Consider the following 17,182-nt stretch of genomic DNA (forward strand, 5'->3'; position numbering starts at 1 on the left):
TGGAGCCGTGCTGCTCGGCAGCGAGCAGGCCTTCGACTACCAGTCCTGGGGAGGGGGCCCTGTGGTCTGTGCGCCAGGAGCCGCCGCCGCCGCTGGCGAGGCTGCCGCGCCGCCTACCCACGCCGTGGGCTTGCCGGAGCGCCGGCCCGTGAGCCCGCCCCGCCACCGTGACCACGCGGGAGCGCTCGGCCGCACGGGAAGAAGGTCGCGGGATCCTGGCGCTCGGCCACGGACATACGGAGACAAAATTGACATTGTCAAACCAGCCAACTAACCGATGGAAGCCTGCAGAAGGTCCATCCACAATCCCATCTCTTAAAAATCACTAGTACTCTACACGAAAGAAAGCCAAAAAAGAAAATCCTCTGCCTTCCAGGAGGATGAAGAAGCAATGCAAGCAACCGCCAGGAAGCGAGGAGGAGGAGGGAGGACGGGGAGCCGTGCCGTGCGTGGCGCTGGCGCTGGCGCCCAACACGTTCGAACCAACCGTGGTCCGTACCGCGCACCGCCACGGAAACGAAAGGCAGGCAGGCAGGCAGGCAGGCCCGATGGGGCCCATGCGAAAAAGGAAACCGGGACGGGACGAGACGAGACGAGGCGGGGCCACGGCGGAGCAGGGGAAAGGAAAGCTACCGCCGAGCGAACCCCGTTCAAATCAACGAACCCACCACCACCACCGCCACCTTCTCCCTGCCCCTCCGCCTCCGCCTCCTTCGCCGCCCGCCTACCTCCTTCTCCTGCTCCTCTTACAAATACCACAGTGACGCCGCCGCCCCGCCCCGTCGCCCCGATCGAAGCCACCACCACACCAGCACCGACGCTCGCGTTGCGTAGCACAAGAGGCCGACCGCCGGACACGCCGCGCGAAAGCAGGTAATTCGCCTGCTCCTTCACTCCATTATTCGCACCGGCTGTTGTTTCCTGCTCCTGAATACTGCAGCGACCATGCACGATCTGCCTGCCTGCACGCGCATTTCGTTTTTTTGTTTCCCCAAAGGGATAGGCCGGGTAGCATCGTTGCCGGTTCTGGGAATTTTAGCAACTATATAGAGGAGTATATATATATTTAGGCTCTGAATCTGCGCCTACATTCCGGTATTTACCTTGTGGGAATCAGGAGGTGCGTCAGGTAGGTCTATGCATTTGCATCCCCTGCATCTCACGAGAAACAGAGGGTTCAAAGAAGAACGCTTTACTAGATTAATTCCATCCGTGCATCTAACTTCTGTTCAAGGGGAAAAAGAAGAGAGTTTTTTTTTTCATTTTTCAAGAGACGCCGGCCTGAATTAACAGAGATGGTGTAATAATACAGAAAGAAAAAAGAAACAAGAGAACAACAGTTACAACACATAACACCACCACCAACTCGATATGCATCCTGAGCTCTCATCTTCTTTCCTCGTGCTGTGATGTGGCACACGATTTTAGTTGCCTTGGTTGGTGCCGCCTTCTCGCACACAGATGAGATATGGGATTTCAGTCGTCTCAGTGTCGCTGTCACCGTCACAAAAAGGATACGCATCTCGCACTAGCTCGGGAAACTTGTTAGGAGATTACGTACAAGGGATCAGCTTTGGGTTGGCAGTGTCTCTGATTACTCGTTGACCAATTGTTACTAAAATATTAACTGAGTAATAAACTAGTGTCGACATGTCTTTTCTAGTTTGTCGTTGGGAATACATGTTCAGTTCAGGTATGCCTATCAGCAGGATGGCCCTGCCCTCCAAGTTGTCAGGTGTCTAGTAGATATGATAATGTATAATATTATTAGAGACAAGCCCAAAGCCAACTTCCTTTTGGGAAGCCAAATTCTTTCGATTGATCTAATAAAAAAAGGCTTTTAAGGAAGTTGTTATCATGTCCCCTTTCCGATAAGATCCGTTCCCGACAAACTCTTCAATACAATTTTTTTTGTAACTTTAACTGGATTGGATCATAGCAAATCCTAATTAAAATAATACAAGCAGTAGTACAGCTTACAAGTGAGAACCATTCTCTTTTTGGAGTTCTAAAGGACAATAGAACACTTAAAAACACTGGCGTACCAAATAATCTTTTCGTCGTCCCACCTTATAGTAGTCCAACTAAATCTTCACATGTTTAATATTAATAGTATTCTGATTCCTTCAATTATATAGTCTGCACCAGCCAAAGTTCAATTTGTTCGTATATAATTTTTTTGTTTGTCGCCTTTGTTCCCTTGTCTTCTCTTTTAGTAGTACTTGTTTTATCCTCTTATTATGGAATGTATGATGCAGCCAGTTCTATACTAATAATACCATCAAATAAGTCCATAACAGTTAATGCCATGCCATACCGACATACAGGATCTCAAGTAAACAATTAATTCCCTTGATCATTGTCGACAGTCATGCTGGCAGATAGCTTGTCAAAGTACATGACTCATTCTATCCACCACAGCCATGTCATTTTCCTGGTTGGTAGCTAGTGAGGAAATCATTTTCTACATGATGGATATATAAGATTTTCACACAGCTGGCCTTTCCATGTCGATTCTTCACAAGATAGGAACATCCTGTTTCCCTGTGGTCACAAGTTTCGCCAGTTTGCATGTCCTTGTTCTTTGACAAAATGGTTCCAGTTGTTGTAACGTTTAAACTTGCAGAGGCTACTTTCGAGGTTACCGATAAGTGCTTATTGCAGTAGTATTATTTTCTGGGAATCAGTATGAACTATGGATGCTAAAATTGTACTTCAGTCTTCTATACAGGACCTTGATTCTGCCGTTGGTGATACCATGGATGTGTCTTATGAGAAGTGTGCTGATCCGTCGAACTCGGACCTGCCTAGCGCTGTTGATGTTGAGCAGTCTGACAATGGCAGCTCTGAACATTTGGGGTCTGCTGTAGTCAAGGGAGCTACTGGAAATGAAGGTTATTCAGGCATCGAAAGTTCTGAGCAAACTGATGATGGTAAGTCTGTTGTGGTTGATGTTTGTATCAATTTCACTGAACATTTAGCTGTTCAATTTGGTCGTTTTCCTAGTATTGAGTTAGATGTGCAATGTACTGACTACTGACAGTGGCTATATGAATTCAGAGTGTGCTGGAGATGAAGGCTCTCTTGGTAATGTTGAAAATATTGCTGATAAACAAGAGAACCAGGAAAAGATTCCAATGGAAGAAACAGCGATGAGTGATGGCACCTCGATCACATCAATGGAAGATGCCATGGAACCAAATAATGATCTCCCATCAGAGCCTGAAGATATGAGCAACCACACTCCTGATCCGTCAAATGACAAATCTTCCAATGGAAATAGGAACGTATTCCAAACTGCAAAGAGGGTGTTGACTTCAACGAAGAAGGTGGGTATTTCCATTTCTTTAACCTTTTTTTTCATGTATGATTCATTAATTATCTAGCAGAATTACATGAACGCCTTGCGTAGTAGTTTTGAACTTCTCTACATTTTTCATACAGAATACTCCATCTGCAACTACACGGAAGCCACTACAATCTACTAACAGAGGTAATCAGGACGACGCGAAATCATCAGTTGGAAAGGCCACAGTTCCATCAGGCCCAGTTTTCCGTTGTACTGAACGTGCTGAAAAGCGCAGAGAAGTATGTCTTCCATAACTTTTTTTCTTTTCTGTAAAAAATGTGAATCTTGGTAAAGGGAGAGTGTGCTTATAATTGTTGTTTTCATGCTTTGGTTGCAGTTTTATATGAAGTTGGAGGAGAAGCATCAAGCTATGGAGGAAGAGAAGATTCAGTTGGAGGCTAAGTTAAAGGTAATTTACCTGGCTGTCATTTCTCTCGAGTTGCATCCTGTGTCTCTGATCCCCTTCTGATATAATCGGATTGTTTAGTTGACCTGAACCTTGATGCTCATCTAGGCGTAGTTGAAGTTGATTCATTACTGTCGATCATGATTCAGACATGAATAAAGTTCAGTTAACCTGAAGTTTTTGCTGCCTATCTAGTAGTACCTTTTTTATTTTTTGAAAGACCCAGGCAACAATCTGCAGTTTAGTTGCCGTTGTGTTCTGAACTTGTTCTATTATTTGCTTTTAGTCATGGCTCTGTTCTTGTTCTGCTTGGACACTTGATACAGCTCTACTGTTCGTTTAGTTGGAACTGCTATGCTTGCAATCTGCAACATGCTCACTAGTCACAACTGAAGGAAACTAACGGGTGCACTTACTGTCTGAACCAGGGTTTATAACCACACCAAGCAAAAAACTAATAAAAAACCTTCTACAGAATTGCAAGCTCAGAACAGTAACAGTAACTGAAAATGCGTTGGATGCATGCTGATTGCTGAACAATTTTCAGAGCCGAGTCTTGACTGTTTCGTCATGCATTTGTGAATCTGCAGAAAGAGCAGGAGGAGGCTCTGAAGCAGCTTCGGAAGAGCCTGACCTTCAAGGCCAACCCGATGCCAAGCTTCTACCACGAGGCGACGCCGTCCCCGAAGGCCGAATTCAAGAAGCTGCCCACGACCCGGCCCAAGTCACCGAAGCTGGGCAGGAGGAAGACGACGATGACCTCCATGGAGACGTCCAACTCCTCGTCGGAGAGCGAGGGCGCCACGAGGCCGTGCTGCCGCGCCAGCCGCGACGGCCTCGACAGCAACTGCAAATGCAGCGGCGGCAGAAGCAAGGCGCAGGCCACGAACGCCAAGCCGGCCGGGCCCAAGAAGCAGCCGAAGCACCGTGCCCACAAGATCGCTGGCGAGGGCGCCATCAACATCGCCGTGCACTAGCCGCCGACGCCGCCGCTGCTTCTTGCTCGTTTCTTCCGGTGATGGCGATGGCGTAGAAAATTTTCTTCTAAGTTTTGAGAGCGCTTTGACGGCTTGTGGATTTGGTGTAGATAATAATAAGTTATGGTGACGACGAACAGGGGCTCTGCTGCCACGAGTGAAGCCGGTCAGTCGGTCAGTCAGACAGAGGTGGTGGTGTTTATTGTTTGTTTGTGTTGTTTATTTATGCTAATCTTATTTAATTTGCTGTTGAGGATGGCCTGCACATTGTTACTGTACAGTACTGCTTGTTTTCTTAATTTATTATGGGGAGTGGTAAGAAAGATTGAGTGTTGGATGTAACTTGTACAAACGAAAACAAGGGTTTGTTGGTGGTGATGGCAGTACTATTTATCTGAACTATGCTCACTCGCTGCACTTCTGTGTTGAGTTCTTCAAGAGCTGCCTTAACTTGCTTTTCTCTGAGTTTTGGTTTGGATGGTACTCTGATTCTGTGCTGTGCAAAATGCAAGGGAAGAACAAAATTTAACAAAAAAACTTGTGAAGAACAGATTTTGCAATGATGATAAGATCATTTGACGGGACAAAACGGGCTTATTTGGATTGTGAAGCAATTACTCATATCAAATGTTGGCCATGGAAATCTAGTGCATAACAACATGTTCGAAGGGCGTATGCGCTTGCATTGTAACCACACTAGTTGTGGAATTTTGCCAAAAGAAGAAGAAGAAAGGATAATAGACACCATCCAACTATCACAAATTTAGTTATATAGCTGATTTTGATAGATGATTTCTATTTTCTAAAAAAAATAAAAATCTGGTCTCATCTATAAAAATTCGTAATTAATTTATTTTAAATTAACAAAATTTGAAAGTAGTTCTAGTTTTCTTCTAAAAAAACTATATACTTGTTTGTATATAGAGTTATTTGGATTTTACTTGTTTAAATAAATGATAAGCATGACTACAAACAATAAAAAATAGGAGGATAGATAAATCGATTCTGAATAACTATAAATCATAAACAGGTATATAATAATTTAAAAAAAATAGTACTAATTTCATATGAATTTTAAGAGATCATGTCAGATTTTTTAATATTTTTAGAGATTAGAAAACCATGTATAAATCATCTAGAGGACTAAATTAGATAATACTCCCTCCGTTCTCGCTTTGACTTTTTTTGTACATCTATTGTATCTAGATATAATAATATGTCTAGATACATAACAAAATGAATGAATCTAAAAAGTCAAAGTGACTTAATATTTGGAAAGGAGGGCGTAGTTGTTGAAAGTCAAATTGACACGTAATCTGTAGGCTGAAATATATGCTTTACTCTAATTCTTATTGGTAAAAGCGTAGTCAATACCAATCATAACTACAGTAGTCAATTTTTACTGTTCTTGTTTGCCACAGGAGCTCTAGGCAGATCTTTGATTTCACGAACAAAGTTTAAAATAATGAAAATGCTTACACCCAGCTGTCCGATAGTCTGGATGACGCCATTCGCGGGCCGTGACACCAGCCCAACAGTCCCATACCGTATCTCTTGTCCACTCAATTTCTCAAGAAGCCTCTCGTCCACTCGTCCTCTTCATAGCGCTCTCCACCGCAGCGCCGCGACAGCGCTTCGCCGCACCACCTCGGTGTTCTTCACGGCATTTGAGCGTCAGCCGCCGGCCGGCATCTCCATCGTGCCTCAGCGCGACAGCCCGTCTTCCTCCCTCTCCACGGCACCTTCTGCCCGCCGCGGCCGCCCATCGCAGCCTTCTCCACCGAACCTATCGTTAGGGATAAAAGCGGTACGGATATTTTCCGACCGTATTCGAAACCAAATCCGTTTAGAGGGGTTGAGATCTGTCCGTATCCGAGTCCGGATATCAACATCCGATACCGTATCCGTATCCGAATACTCAAATCGCATATTTATGATGTCGATATCCAATCGTATCCTATCCGACATAGTTGACACTATCCGTATTTGAATCCGAATCCGGACAGAAATATGAAAACAAATGTAATATCGGTGATATCCGTCCGTATCCGATCCGTTTTCATCCCTACCTATCGTGGCTTCTCCATCGGAGTGGCGAGCTCTACACCGGTGAACTCTCCACACCGGCGAGACTCCATGCCCAACCAACAAGGAGACCTCCATTCGCAAGCAGCAAGGAGATGTTGCACTGAAAGCACATGTTGCAAACATATGTTTTAAATATTTCAGAGGTATGTTGCAAGATTATGGCTCTGTTCGGCAGGACTTATTTTGGCTTCGGCTGATTTGTATGACTGATTTGTTGTGAGAGAAAAACACTATTTTCTGCCTAGCTGATTCTGGCTTACAAGCTCAAGCGAACAAAGCCTATGTATCGGTGTTGCAAAACTAGATCGGGATGTTGCAAAAGTAGATCAGGATGTTGTATATGTTGCAATGGCTATACACGTATGTTTCAAGTGTATATATGTTCCAAATGTTTCATCTGTACCAGATGTATGTTGCAAGTATTTTCATCTCTATGTTGTATATACATGCATGTTGCAAGCGTATTTTTCAAGTGATTTCGTGTCATACATCTGTTGCAAGTGTTTCTTCTGGATCGTTAATATGTTTGCAATGGTTTTGAACTGTTCTTCAGGTGTTTTGTAAGTGTTTCAGACTCATGTTTCAAGTGTTCCATCTGGCTTTTGTTGCAACTGTTGCGTCTAAATGTTTTTAAAAGTAGATCGGGGTTTGCACATGGGATGCGCGTGGGAAGCGGCTGACGACGTGCTGGTGGGGCGCTCGCCCTCAAGCCCGATGCGCTGGTGTGCTTGCTCACTCGCTGAGAAGGTACCATCCGATGTTAGTGCTCTGGATCGGACGTTCGGCTGCTAGCAAGTCTCTTTAAATAAACTTGAAGTTTCACAACTGAAACCAAACCGTGAATGATGACATATATAATACAAAAATCTCCAAGGTTTCCAAAATTTGACAGATAATTATGGGGTTTTGCTAAAATTTGCCCAAAGCTTTGTTAAGTCTTTCCTTTCCGGACCCACCAATAAAACCCCATGAACGAGATTTACCGACAGCAACCAGGGAAGATGTTTATGCCACGTCACGTGGCGCCAAGCGGCTTGCGTGTCGAATACACCGGTCCCACAGCACCAACAGAAGGGACCCAGTCGACGTCATCTTCTCCCTCCCCTATCCACTCGGCCGTTGGCGCTCACCAAAACCACCCAGAAGCCTCCGCTTCACTCGCTCTCCGGTCTCCGCCCGCCGCGCCATGAGCGCCGCCGCCTGCCTGTTCGCCGCCGCCGTCTCCATTTCCCTCCCCTCGACCTCCGCTCCCGCCTCCGCGGGACGACGCTGCCTCCGGAGCCCCACCGTCCTCCTCCGCTGCTCCCCGACTCGCTGCCGTGGGCCGGTCCGGGCACTCGACGAGCGGCTGCTCGGGGCCGCGCCGGCGGAGACCGAAGAGGTTGTAACCGGTGTTGACGTAGGGGATGGAGGCGGGGTCGCTGAGGGTGATGAAGTTGGAGCAGGGGAGGTGGAGGAGCTGGAGCTGGAGCAGCGGCCGCCGCCGAGGGCTTTCGTGAAGAGCAGGCGGCAGCGGCAGGAAGAGGAGGAGGCCGCGGCGGGGCAAGACCGGTTCAAGCTCATCGACGGCAAAGTGGTAGCGGCTTGTGTAGCTTCAGCTGCTTGCTTTTGTTGTTTCGACGGCCCGCCTGTTTGACAGCTCGAGCGGTTTTGTATTGACTGCTGCGTGTGCAAATTCTGATAATCTGCAGCGATCCATCAAATTCACCGGAGAGAAGTTTTGATTGTTATCCCAACTAGATATTTTGGGCCGTGACATGAACATTGGAGCTGTGAATTTGTGTTACCTGTCAATTTCAGCATGTCTGATTTTCTGAACCTGTGGACCTGGCTACCTGCAGATATTTCAAGAGAAGGCTTATCTGGTTGGTGTTGAGTGCAAACGGACAGGAGGGAACCTCTTCGGCATAGAGGAGTCTCTTAAGGAGCTGGAGCAGTTGGCTGATACCGCGGGCCTTGTGGTAGTCGGCTCAACCTATCAGAAGTAAGCTTATGTGTGCCTGGAACATCACTACTGAGCCTGCGCTGTGCTCCACTGGCAATTGTGGTTATATGTTCTCACCGTTGATAAAGATGGGCCACCCTGGAAAATCTGAGATGCCTGGCCAATCTAATGCATGGTCCACAGGAACTTCACGGTTAACTCCGATAAATGAAATGCTACTGTTAGTTCAAATTTCAAAATGTATTCTGCAGCATTGCCACAATTTAACATACATATAGCTCAAATTTCCCTCTTATTTTTTCTGTATAGACTGTATTGTTATGTTCTTATGTAAGACTGTAAGGCTATGGCATGATATACAAACCACATGCCTTGCTTTTCCTTATTTCTACAAAGTACAGTGGTCCTCATGCTTTCTATTTTCCAATAGGCTTTCTACCCCAAATCCAAGGACTTACATTGGTTCAGGCAAGGTTTCTGAAATCAGGAGTGCAATTCAAGCCCTTGATGTTGAGACTGTAATTTTCGATGATGAGTTATCCCCTGGGTAAGATTCCACTTATTACTCTGCTATGTGATTTGATCTGTTTTCCTCGTTTGTCATATCTCAGACACATCAAATGAACCCAACTGTATGATCTTTACCTCGCGCTGATCGTTAACTATTATGCTCAAAAGATTGGTTACTCATCTTAGTTCAGAGAATACCTGAAAGAATTTTATTTGTCAATCTCATAAACGGATGCCAGTATAATTGATTTTTCATTTTTCGTCTATACCTAACCAGGATATATTTGAAGAATCTATCTTATGATTTTGACACCGACACCGTGTACTTGTGTCGACCATACAATGCTTTCAACTGCTTTCTAATCATATTTTATTAAACTGTTAACCACCTCAGATTGGTCTAATAATTGTTCTGATAGCTCATATTCCCAATAATAATTTCAGACAACTACGCAACTTGGAAAAGTCATTTGGTGGGAGTGTCCGAGTCTGTGACCGAACTGCTCTTATTCTTGATATTTTTAATCAAAGGGCAGCAACACATGAAGCTGCTTTACAGGTAAAAATCACACACAGTAGCTTTATTAACAGTAGTACCTCGTGATATCATTTATTGACATTAAGTTTGCAGTTTTAAGTAGAATGAACATGTTTGTTGTCAGCAATTCTGTTTTCCTTTCTAGGTCACCTTGGCACAGATGGAATATCAACTTCCTAGGTTGACAAAAATGTGGAGTCACCTTGAACGCCAGGCTGGAGGTCAAGTTAAGGGTATGGGTGAGAAGCAAATTGAAGTTGACAAGCGCATCTTGAGAACTCAAGTAATATTCTTTCTGGATTTTTTTTTTGCTCAATAAATTCACACAGGGAAGGGCAGGCTTGGTGCAGTGGTGAGAGGTCACCAGGTCGCGGGTTCAAAGCAGCCTCTCCGCAGATTTTGCGGGGGGAAGGCTTGCCTCGGTTTTTCCCTTCCCCAGACCCCACGCATGTGGGAGCCTCCGGCACTGGGTCTGCCCTTTAATAAATTCACACAGGACTGTGTTATTAGCTACCACTATTGGTCAATGACAGGGCACTCTGTCTCTAATGACTGTGGAATAAAAAGTAGATGGCTGGCTGACATTTCCTAATAATATGACAAACTCCTATTGATAATGTCTGCCAAGGACTTATATATTTTCCTTGTCACATTGTACATTGCTGAATTTGTAGTGCTGAACTTTTTTTTTTTTAACTTGTGGATCTCAAACATAAGTGTCATTGACAGATAAGTGCCTTGAGGAAAGAATTGGAATCTGTGCGGAAACACCGAAAGCTGTACCGCAACCGTCGCCAATCAGTTCCTATTCCTGTTGTTTCTCTGGTATAACCATGTAAATTTCCTTAGAGTGATCAAAAGTTTCCTATGCCCTCTATTCTACAAATATATTCAGTTCCAAATATTTTTCAGGTAGGGTATACAAATGCTGGAAAAAGTACACTCCTGAACCGATTAACTGGAGCTGATGTACTTGCAGAGGATAAGTTATTTGCCACGTTAGACCCAACTACAAGAAGGGTCTTGGTATGTTATCAGAAAACTCTCCTGATCCATAAAAAATGAAAATAGGAGATTTTTTTAGTCATGTAAATTGGATAACGGACATGAATATTCTCGATTTACTATCATTTGTATGCCTTTGGGAAGGATTTTTTCTTTAGTAAGAACTACCCATCATTATATCTACATATGACCATGACTGAATCTAATTGTGTATTACTTTGCAGATGAAGAATGGGACTGAGTTCCTTCTAACTGATACTGTCGGATTCATTCAGAAGTTACCCACTATGCTGGTACATATCCACAAAGCATATTCCTCTTGTTCACATGTTGTGCTCTTGAAGAATAGAACTGCAAATATTGAGAGTTTTTCCTATCTTTATGATGTCAACTTTGCATATATCGTTTATTGATAATACCTATCCAGGTAGCAGCATTTAGAGCAACACTAGAAGAGATATCAGAATCATCAGTTATAGTTCATCTTGTGGACATTAGGTATGGAACTTATACTAGGTGTTCTCTTTGTTGTGAATTCAATTTAATGCATCTATATGCACTGTACTAATATTGTGTCATGTGTTCCAGCCATCCATTAGCTCAACAACAGATAGATGCTGTTGAAAGAGTATTGAAGGAGTTGGATGTAGAGTCAATCCCCAAATTAATCGTGTGGAATAAGGTTCGTTTTGCTCAAATATTTGACCTGTTTGGTAAAATTTTCAACGTTTTCACTTTATTTCATATAAAATTTTCTGATCATAGTCATTCTATGCTTAATTTAGTATTAATGCCTAATTGGCTAATTGCCTATACTAATGGTGAATTAAATAGTGTGGAAGTGCTTTTGAGCAAAAGTTGCTGCAGAATGTGAAAGGGTTCTCATTTTTGTTCTACCTCTGTCTGTCACTCACTCTGAATAGGTTATGTTCATATAAAAAATTTAACGTAGTAGTAAATCCCTAATATTTATACAAATGGTGCGGGGTTCTGTGGAGCTTTGATTTGCATTGGCTCATTTTGTTCTAACTAATCTTCACATTCAATAGTCAGAAATTTGGAATAATAGTGCAAGCAAGACACAATTATACATTTCCAACTGGAGCTGATTCTTCAAGTGCTTTTTTCTTGGAACTGAGCCCAATTTGTATGCCATGCAGATTGACAATACGGATGAACCATTGAGAGTAAAAGAGGAAGCTCAGAAACAAGGAATAATCTGCATATCAGCCATGAATGGTGATGGTTTGGAAGAATTCTGTAATGCAGTTCAAGCAAAGTTGAAAGTATGTGTTCCCCTCTTGTAGGCAGAGTTGTTTTTTAGACAGGCCTTTTTGAGTTCTAGTGCACTTAATTTATTTGGAATAAAGGGCCTCTGTGCTCCAGATCTTAGTATTTTTGGAGCTGGTCATTTCTAGGTCCAGAAATTATTGGAGTGAGAGCTGTAGGCATATAGATGTCATGGCGTGTCAGTCAAGGGGCCAGGAATCCTAAGGTTTAGTAAGGTTGTTAGGAGATAAAGTTTTGGGATTTGTTAGGGGCTGGCTATATGTAAAGAGAGGCACGGCAGTTGGGGCAAGAATGAAGAACAACCTGTCCAATTCCCCCCAAAGTCTCCCTCAAAATCGACTTTGCCCAGCGGCCAGCTATCTTCCTGGCAATGTTAACCCTAATGATATAATAGAGGCTATTTAGCTGAGGTATTTCTTATTTTGGATCAATCACGGATGACATACTCAGTGCTGAGAGCTCCCACACACGAGGTGGGTATGGGGAATGGAAGTTCTAAGTATTTCTAGTTAGAGCTGCGGAAGGGATTAACACAGATGTTTAAAGCATCTATTTTATCCTACAAGTTTCAAAAATCTGCAGCTAAGCTGGAATTTGGTCAATCATGATGTCATGCATATTTGTCTTCTACAGGACTCAATGGTTCCGATAGAAGCTATTGTTCCATATGAGAAAGGAGATCTCCTAAATGACATACATAAGGTTGGAATGGTTGAAAAAATGGTGAGCGTCCTATTTGATTTAAGCTGCAATTTCTTTGGCAGTGGTGTTTTGATCTTTTCTTTCCTGTCGTCAAATTTATGCCTTTGTAATTTTGTTCTGAGCTAAATACATATGAGTTAATTCATTCAACTACTGCCAAAGAGATAGTCTAGTCATGGAAGCATATGCATGGGTTGATACTAGTTAGAAATTTCTTTGTAAACAATCACACATTTTTGCTTATTGCAAATCTGCAAACCTAGATAATATCTGGACATACTCAAGTGCATATTATATTAATTTCTTGAGAAGCTTCCATTTAATAGAAAATTTGCAATTTTTTGCATTCTTGTTTGGAGTTAATGATAACTCTCCTCTTGCAACATTTACTGCAGGAGTACAAGGAAAATGGGACATTTGTAAAGGCTCATGTACCTCTACCTCTTGCAAGACTTCTCACACCTCTACGGCAGCAGGTGGTGGCCACAGTGTGATGTGCATGTCCTCTATTTGTAGGCACCGGTTATAAGAACAAAACCAGATACACATTATATGTGAGCTTAGGAAGTCAAATATCACATATAGCTATAAATAAGGGTAATATCGATAGGCAATGCTCAATATATAACGTACTTAGTATAAAGGATATAATCTTAGATAGCATACAGTGGAAAGACAACTCCGATCTTCGGGTGAAGACTCCAATTTCGTAGGGACAACTGACTAGTTGATCATAAGCCTAACTCCTTTAAACTCTAGTAATCTGGTATCCATCCGGGATTTTTATCTAAATAATTGAAAAATAAAGTAAACGTAAGTACATGTCGTACTCAACAAATATAACATAGGGTTCATGAGGCTCAAAAGGCTATCACTGGTTCAACTGCGATTAGCTTTTAATGAGTCATGATTTTAATAATTGAGTAGCAACAAGTTTATTTATAAGCCTATATAAACACATGATCAGAGAAACATGAATAATGAATAGCATAAACAGTAATCATTAGTGAGCATCTTCATCATCAGTATCATCAGTGTTCATCATCTATTTCGTAAGGGTTCCAAGGCCGCTCGTGATCGTGAGCACGGTAGATATACCAGCTTTACACTCTATAGAGGTTGTACACTTTCACTGTGTCATGATTTACCCTTTCGCCCGAGGTCGCGAGCCTCTTAACTCACTACCAAGAAAAGGTTGGCATGGTTCATTATGAAGCCTTTTAAAGGTTCGTCTAACAAGTTAGGGCCATTAGATTCACTCGGCAAACAGATATAGGAACCCCCTATCAAATGGCACAATTCCAGCATGACTATACACATAAGAGTAGAGGTTGTTCTATACCGGATTAGGCAAGCCATTCTTACGTCAATAAAGGTAACCACTAACAAGCTAGAAAAGGTTCTCATACTGAGCTAAAGCCAGAGCCATGTAGCCTGTAAGTTTCGGATGATCACTTATAGATAAGTCCTTAGGGAGAGAAATCTAGAGCACCATAAAAACAACCCAATGCTCTAGCCTCTGATTCCATGTTGCTAAAAAATATCTTTTAAATGTTTATTGCATATACCATTAGTCAAGTTACAAGATCATAGTTATTCATCTTGAGCACTAGCATAATACTACCTAATGCAATACCCCATAGGTAACAAGGTATAAGTTCAATTTTAGAGAATCCCTATCAAGATGACACATGCAATATGAATTAAATGTATTAAAGTTGATAGAAAACTAAGATAATCCCATGCTATATTTGCCTTAAACTCAGATCCTTCTTCTATTGAATTGTAACCTTCAAAGAACTTCTTCTGAATCACCTACTTCTTTTATATCACCAACGCAAAGCTCACCGACTGGACATGATCATAAAGCTCCACACAAGCATCCATGCAATCATACACGAAGCAAACAATAGATCTAAATTAGAACAGTACACCAAATATAATAAACATCAAGTAAAAATGTTTTAAAGATATTCTACACGTTACTGTGAACACATAGACGTGAATAGCACACTAATCAGAGCTACAGTGCGAAAGATACAACTATCGAAAGGCTTGCTTTTATAAAAGAGAACCATGGGCTTTATTAATTTTAACTATATAAAAGGATGCATAAGATATTTCAGAGAAATACCTAAGTTGAATTAAGTCAAACTTATATTTGGTTTTGAAAACTGAAGTGGAATTTATTATATTTTATTTATAAATCCAGTGACATAATTATTAATCAAGTTAGAATTTAAACCATGAAAATTCCAGAGCTGGTAACAAGATTAACATTGTGACGAATGTGTAGTTTATGTCGTTACGAATCAAACGCAACTTGAATGGGTCAAATCGGAGTTAAAACGAAGAAACTACGCATAAAATAAGATCAATGGCAATTCTGTAAATATTTTGAAATCAATTTCGTATTAAAAATAATTAAAAACTAAATTAAAACAATCCTGTGGACCGGGGCTCGTTTTTGGAAAACTGTAGGGGTCATAATATAAGATCTAGGGGCTTGGATTGAATTTTTTCTGAAAGGTAGTGGACGGCGGGTTAATTACGCGAAACTGCAGGGACTCTTTAGCAAAAGTACAGGCCAAAACGGTATGGCGTGATATCGTCCGTTGGATCTAAGATCGACGACGCGCATAAGATGGGAGGGGAAGAGAAATGGCCGATGGCCGGAACAGGACCACGGGCGGCAGAGGACATGGCTGGCGGTGAGCGGTGCACGGGAAAACGACCTACGGGCCATGGTTCGACTTGGGAAAGACACAGAGAGCAAGAGGAGACCAAGGCGAACTTATCACGACGAAAAACGGCGGCGTGGAGCAGATGGAGACGGTGCGCGGCTCAGGATGGCGAACGATGTCGAGGTAGGGTTGCGGCACGCGGCAAGCTTGAGCGAGGGCGGCTGGGCATGCTAGGGTTGCGGGTAGGGGTTGCGGCGCGGTGCGGGCGGCTGCTATTTATAGCCCGGGGCATCTTGGCGCGCACGGCAAGGCGGACGAGGCGGGGGCAGCGCGGACTCCTCAGCGGCGGCGGTGAGTCCGAGTGAGTCACGAGGTAGGAGAAGGCTGACAAGCGGGCCTAGGACGTCTACAGCTCAAGGCATGGGGCTGCCCTGAGAGAGAGAGCGCGCGGAGAGAGAGGCGGGGACGTGGCCTGCGCGGCTGCTAGGCCGGCCCAAGAAGGAGAAAGGGAGAAGAAGAAACGAGCCGCGGGACGCTGGCGCTGCTGGGCTGCGAGGAAACGAGAGAGAGGAGCAATCCTTCGGGCCAGATTGAAAGAGGGGGAGGATTTTCATTTTCCAATTTTTAAACCTTTCCTATTTTCCTTTTTAATGCAAATTCAAATATGATCCAAATCAAATTCAAATATAGTTTCAAATATACTTTTCAAGATGAGAACTTTTGAGAAGTTTTCAAAACCGAACTTTTGCAAACTTTTGAAAGCTCTTTTATTTTCTATTTTTTTCTTTTATATTCAAGCCATTTTCAAATTTATTTTAAATAAATTTGAATTTGGATCAAACCACTCATCACAATAAACAAAATGCAATGGCATGAATGCACATAAATGTTGCTAAACCTTATATTTGATTTTAAATTTTAAATAAGTTATCATTTTCCTAAATTTAAATGCTCACAAAATGCATAATTAAATCAAATTCACCTATTTCAAAATCATGCAAATTTTTAGGGTGTTACACCATTCCTTGATGCCATTGGCACTCACATAATTAGCACATCTTGTAGATTTACAAAAAGAATAGCTTTGTTGTAGAAAATTTAATTATAGATTATTTTCGTCATCTTTTATCATTGAAGGTCAGCCTGGGCGTTCGGTTTAAACCGACACTTCGGTTCGGTTTTTTCGGTTCCTCAAAAGTTCGGTTTTCAAGAATGAGAAGCCGATCGGTTAATTAGAGAATGCAAAACCGACCATTTCAGTTTCGGTTTTTTACGTCGGTTTTTCAGTTTAAACCGAGAAAACCGAGTCTACCTCCACTGTCTCGCAGTCGCACGCATCCGCGATGCACGGAACTCCGCCTCGAGCAGCGGATGCGTCGCTGGCGCCACCTTCCACTCGTGTAGCACCGCCATCGCCACCTGCTCGCATCAGCGATGCGCCGTGAAGCAGCCCCATGGCGCAGCCACCAAGCATGCCTCCGCCCTCCGTGGCTCCTCCTTATGCCGGGCCTGGGCCGCTGCAGCTCGCAGCAGTTGCGTCTCTGGCTCTCTACGCCTCGCCTCGCCCGGTGCCCGCTGCCACTTCCGCACTCTGCCAGACCGCCTCCTAGTCGCGCCGCCACCGCCGCCAGGTTTTAGGGTTTCAGATGGGGAGTCGCCGAGTCGGGTGGGACCGTGGGAGAGAGAGG

General features: G+C 43.3%; 2 protein-coding genes across 5 annotated transcripts; both read left to right on the plus strand.

Moving 5' to 3' along the window:
• Positions 1-677: 677 nt before the first annotated feature.
• LOC136482527 (protein WVD2-like 2) lies at positions 678-5,153 on the plus strand. 2 transcript variants are annotated; one of them, XM_066479733.1, is made up of 6 exons: positions 678-873; positions 2,720-2,933; positions 3,061-3,329; positions 3,445-3,588; positions 3,687-3,758; positions 4,346-5,151. In XM_066479733.1, exons 2-6 carry the CDS (start codon positions 2,759-2,761, stop codon positions 4,730-4,732), a joined length of 1,047 nt encoding a protein of 348 aa, XP_066335830.1. In that variant the 5' UTR covers positions 678-873; positions 2,720-2,758; the 3' UTR covers positions 4,733-5,151. The 2 variants fall into 2 exon arrangements, with proteins under 2 accessions (XP_066335830.1, XP_066335829.1); XM_066479732.1 differs by lacking the exon at positions 678-873 and having other exon boundaries at positions 2,696-2,933; positions 4,346-5,153.
• A 2,726-nt stretch (positions 5,154-7,879) lies between these two features.
• Positions 7,880-16,631, plus strand: LOC136482528 (uncharacterized). 3 transcript variants are annotated; one of them, XM_066479734.1, is made up of 14 exons: positions 7,882-8,396; positions 8,662-8,804; positions 9,196-9,312; positions 9,720-9,834; positions 9,959-10,096; positions 10,543-10,638; positions 10,726-10,839; positions 11,043-11,111; positions 11,246-11,316; positions 11,407-11,500; positions 11,979-12,104; positions 12,742-12,831; positions 13,206-13,316; positions 16,513-16,631. In XM_066479734.1, exons 1-13 carry the CDS (start codon positions 8,007-8,009, stop codon positions 13,302-13,304), a joined length of 1,662 nt encoding a protein of 553 aa, XP_066335831.1. In that variant the 5' UTR covers positions 7,882-8,006; the 3' UTR covers positions 13,305-13,316; positions 16,513-16,631. The 3 variants fall into 3 exon arrangements, with proteins under 3 accessions (XP_066335832.1, XP_066335831.1, XP_066335833.1); XM_066479735.1 differs by lacking the exon at positions 16,513-16,631 and having other exon boundaries at positions 7,880-8,393; positions 13,206-13,438; XM_066479736.1 differs by lacking the exon at positions 16,513-16,631 and having other exon boundaries at positions 7,972-8,396; positions 13,206-13,438.
• Positions 16,632-17,182: the final 551 nt, after the last annotated feature.

The sequence above is a fragment of the Miscanthus floridulus genome, chromosome 9 (genome assembly GCF_019320115.1).
Source record: "Miscanthus floridulus cultivar M001 chromosome 9, ASM1932011v1, whole genome shotgun sequence".
NCBI classification, from domain to species: domain Eukaryota; kingdom Viridiplantae; phylum Streptophyta; class Magnoliopsida; order Poales; family Poaceae; genus Miscanthus; species Miscanthus floridulus.

Excerpts from the sequence above, each read along its gene's own strand:
- LOC136482527 (XM_066479732.1), top strand. The coding sequence starts at position 2,696 with ATGGATGCTAAAATTGTACTTCAGTCTTCTATACAGGACCTTGATTCT. Across the intron at positions 3,330-3,444 it reads TGTTGACTTCAACGAAGAAG|AATACTCCATCTGCAACTAC; the intron begins GTGGGTATTTCC and ends TTTTTCATACAG. Across the intron at positions 3,759-4,345 it reads AGTTGGAGGCTAAGTTAAAG|AAAGAGCAGGAGGAGGCTCT; the intron begins GTAATTTACCTG and ends GTGAATCTGCAG.
- LOC136482528 (XM_066479734.1), top strand. The coding sequence starts at position 8,007 with ATGAGCGCCGCCGCCTGCCTGTTCGCCGCCGCCGTCTCCATTTCCCTC. Across the intron at positions 8,805-9,195 it reads GTCGGCTCAACCTATCAGAA|GCTTTCTACCCCAAATCCAA; the intron begins GTAAGCTTATGT and ends ATTTTCCAATAG. Across the intron at positions 12,105-12,741 it reads CAGTTCAAGCAAAGTTGAAA|GACTCAATGGTTCCGATAGA; the intron begins GTATGTGTTCCC and ends TGTCTTCTACAG.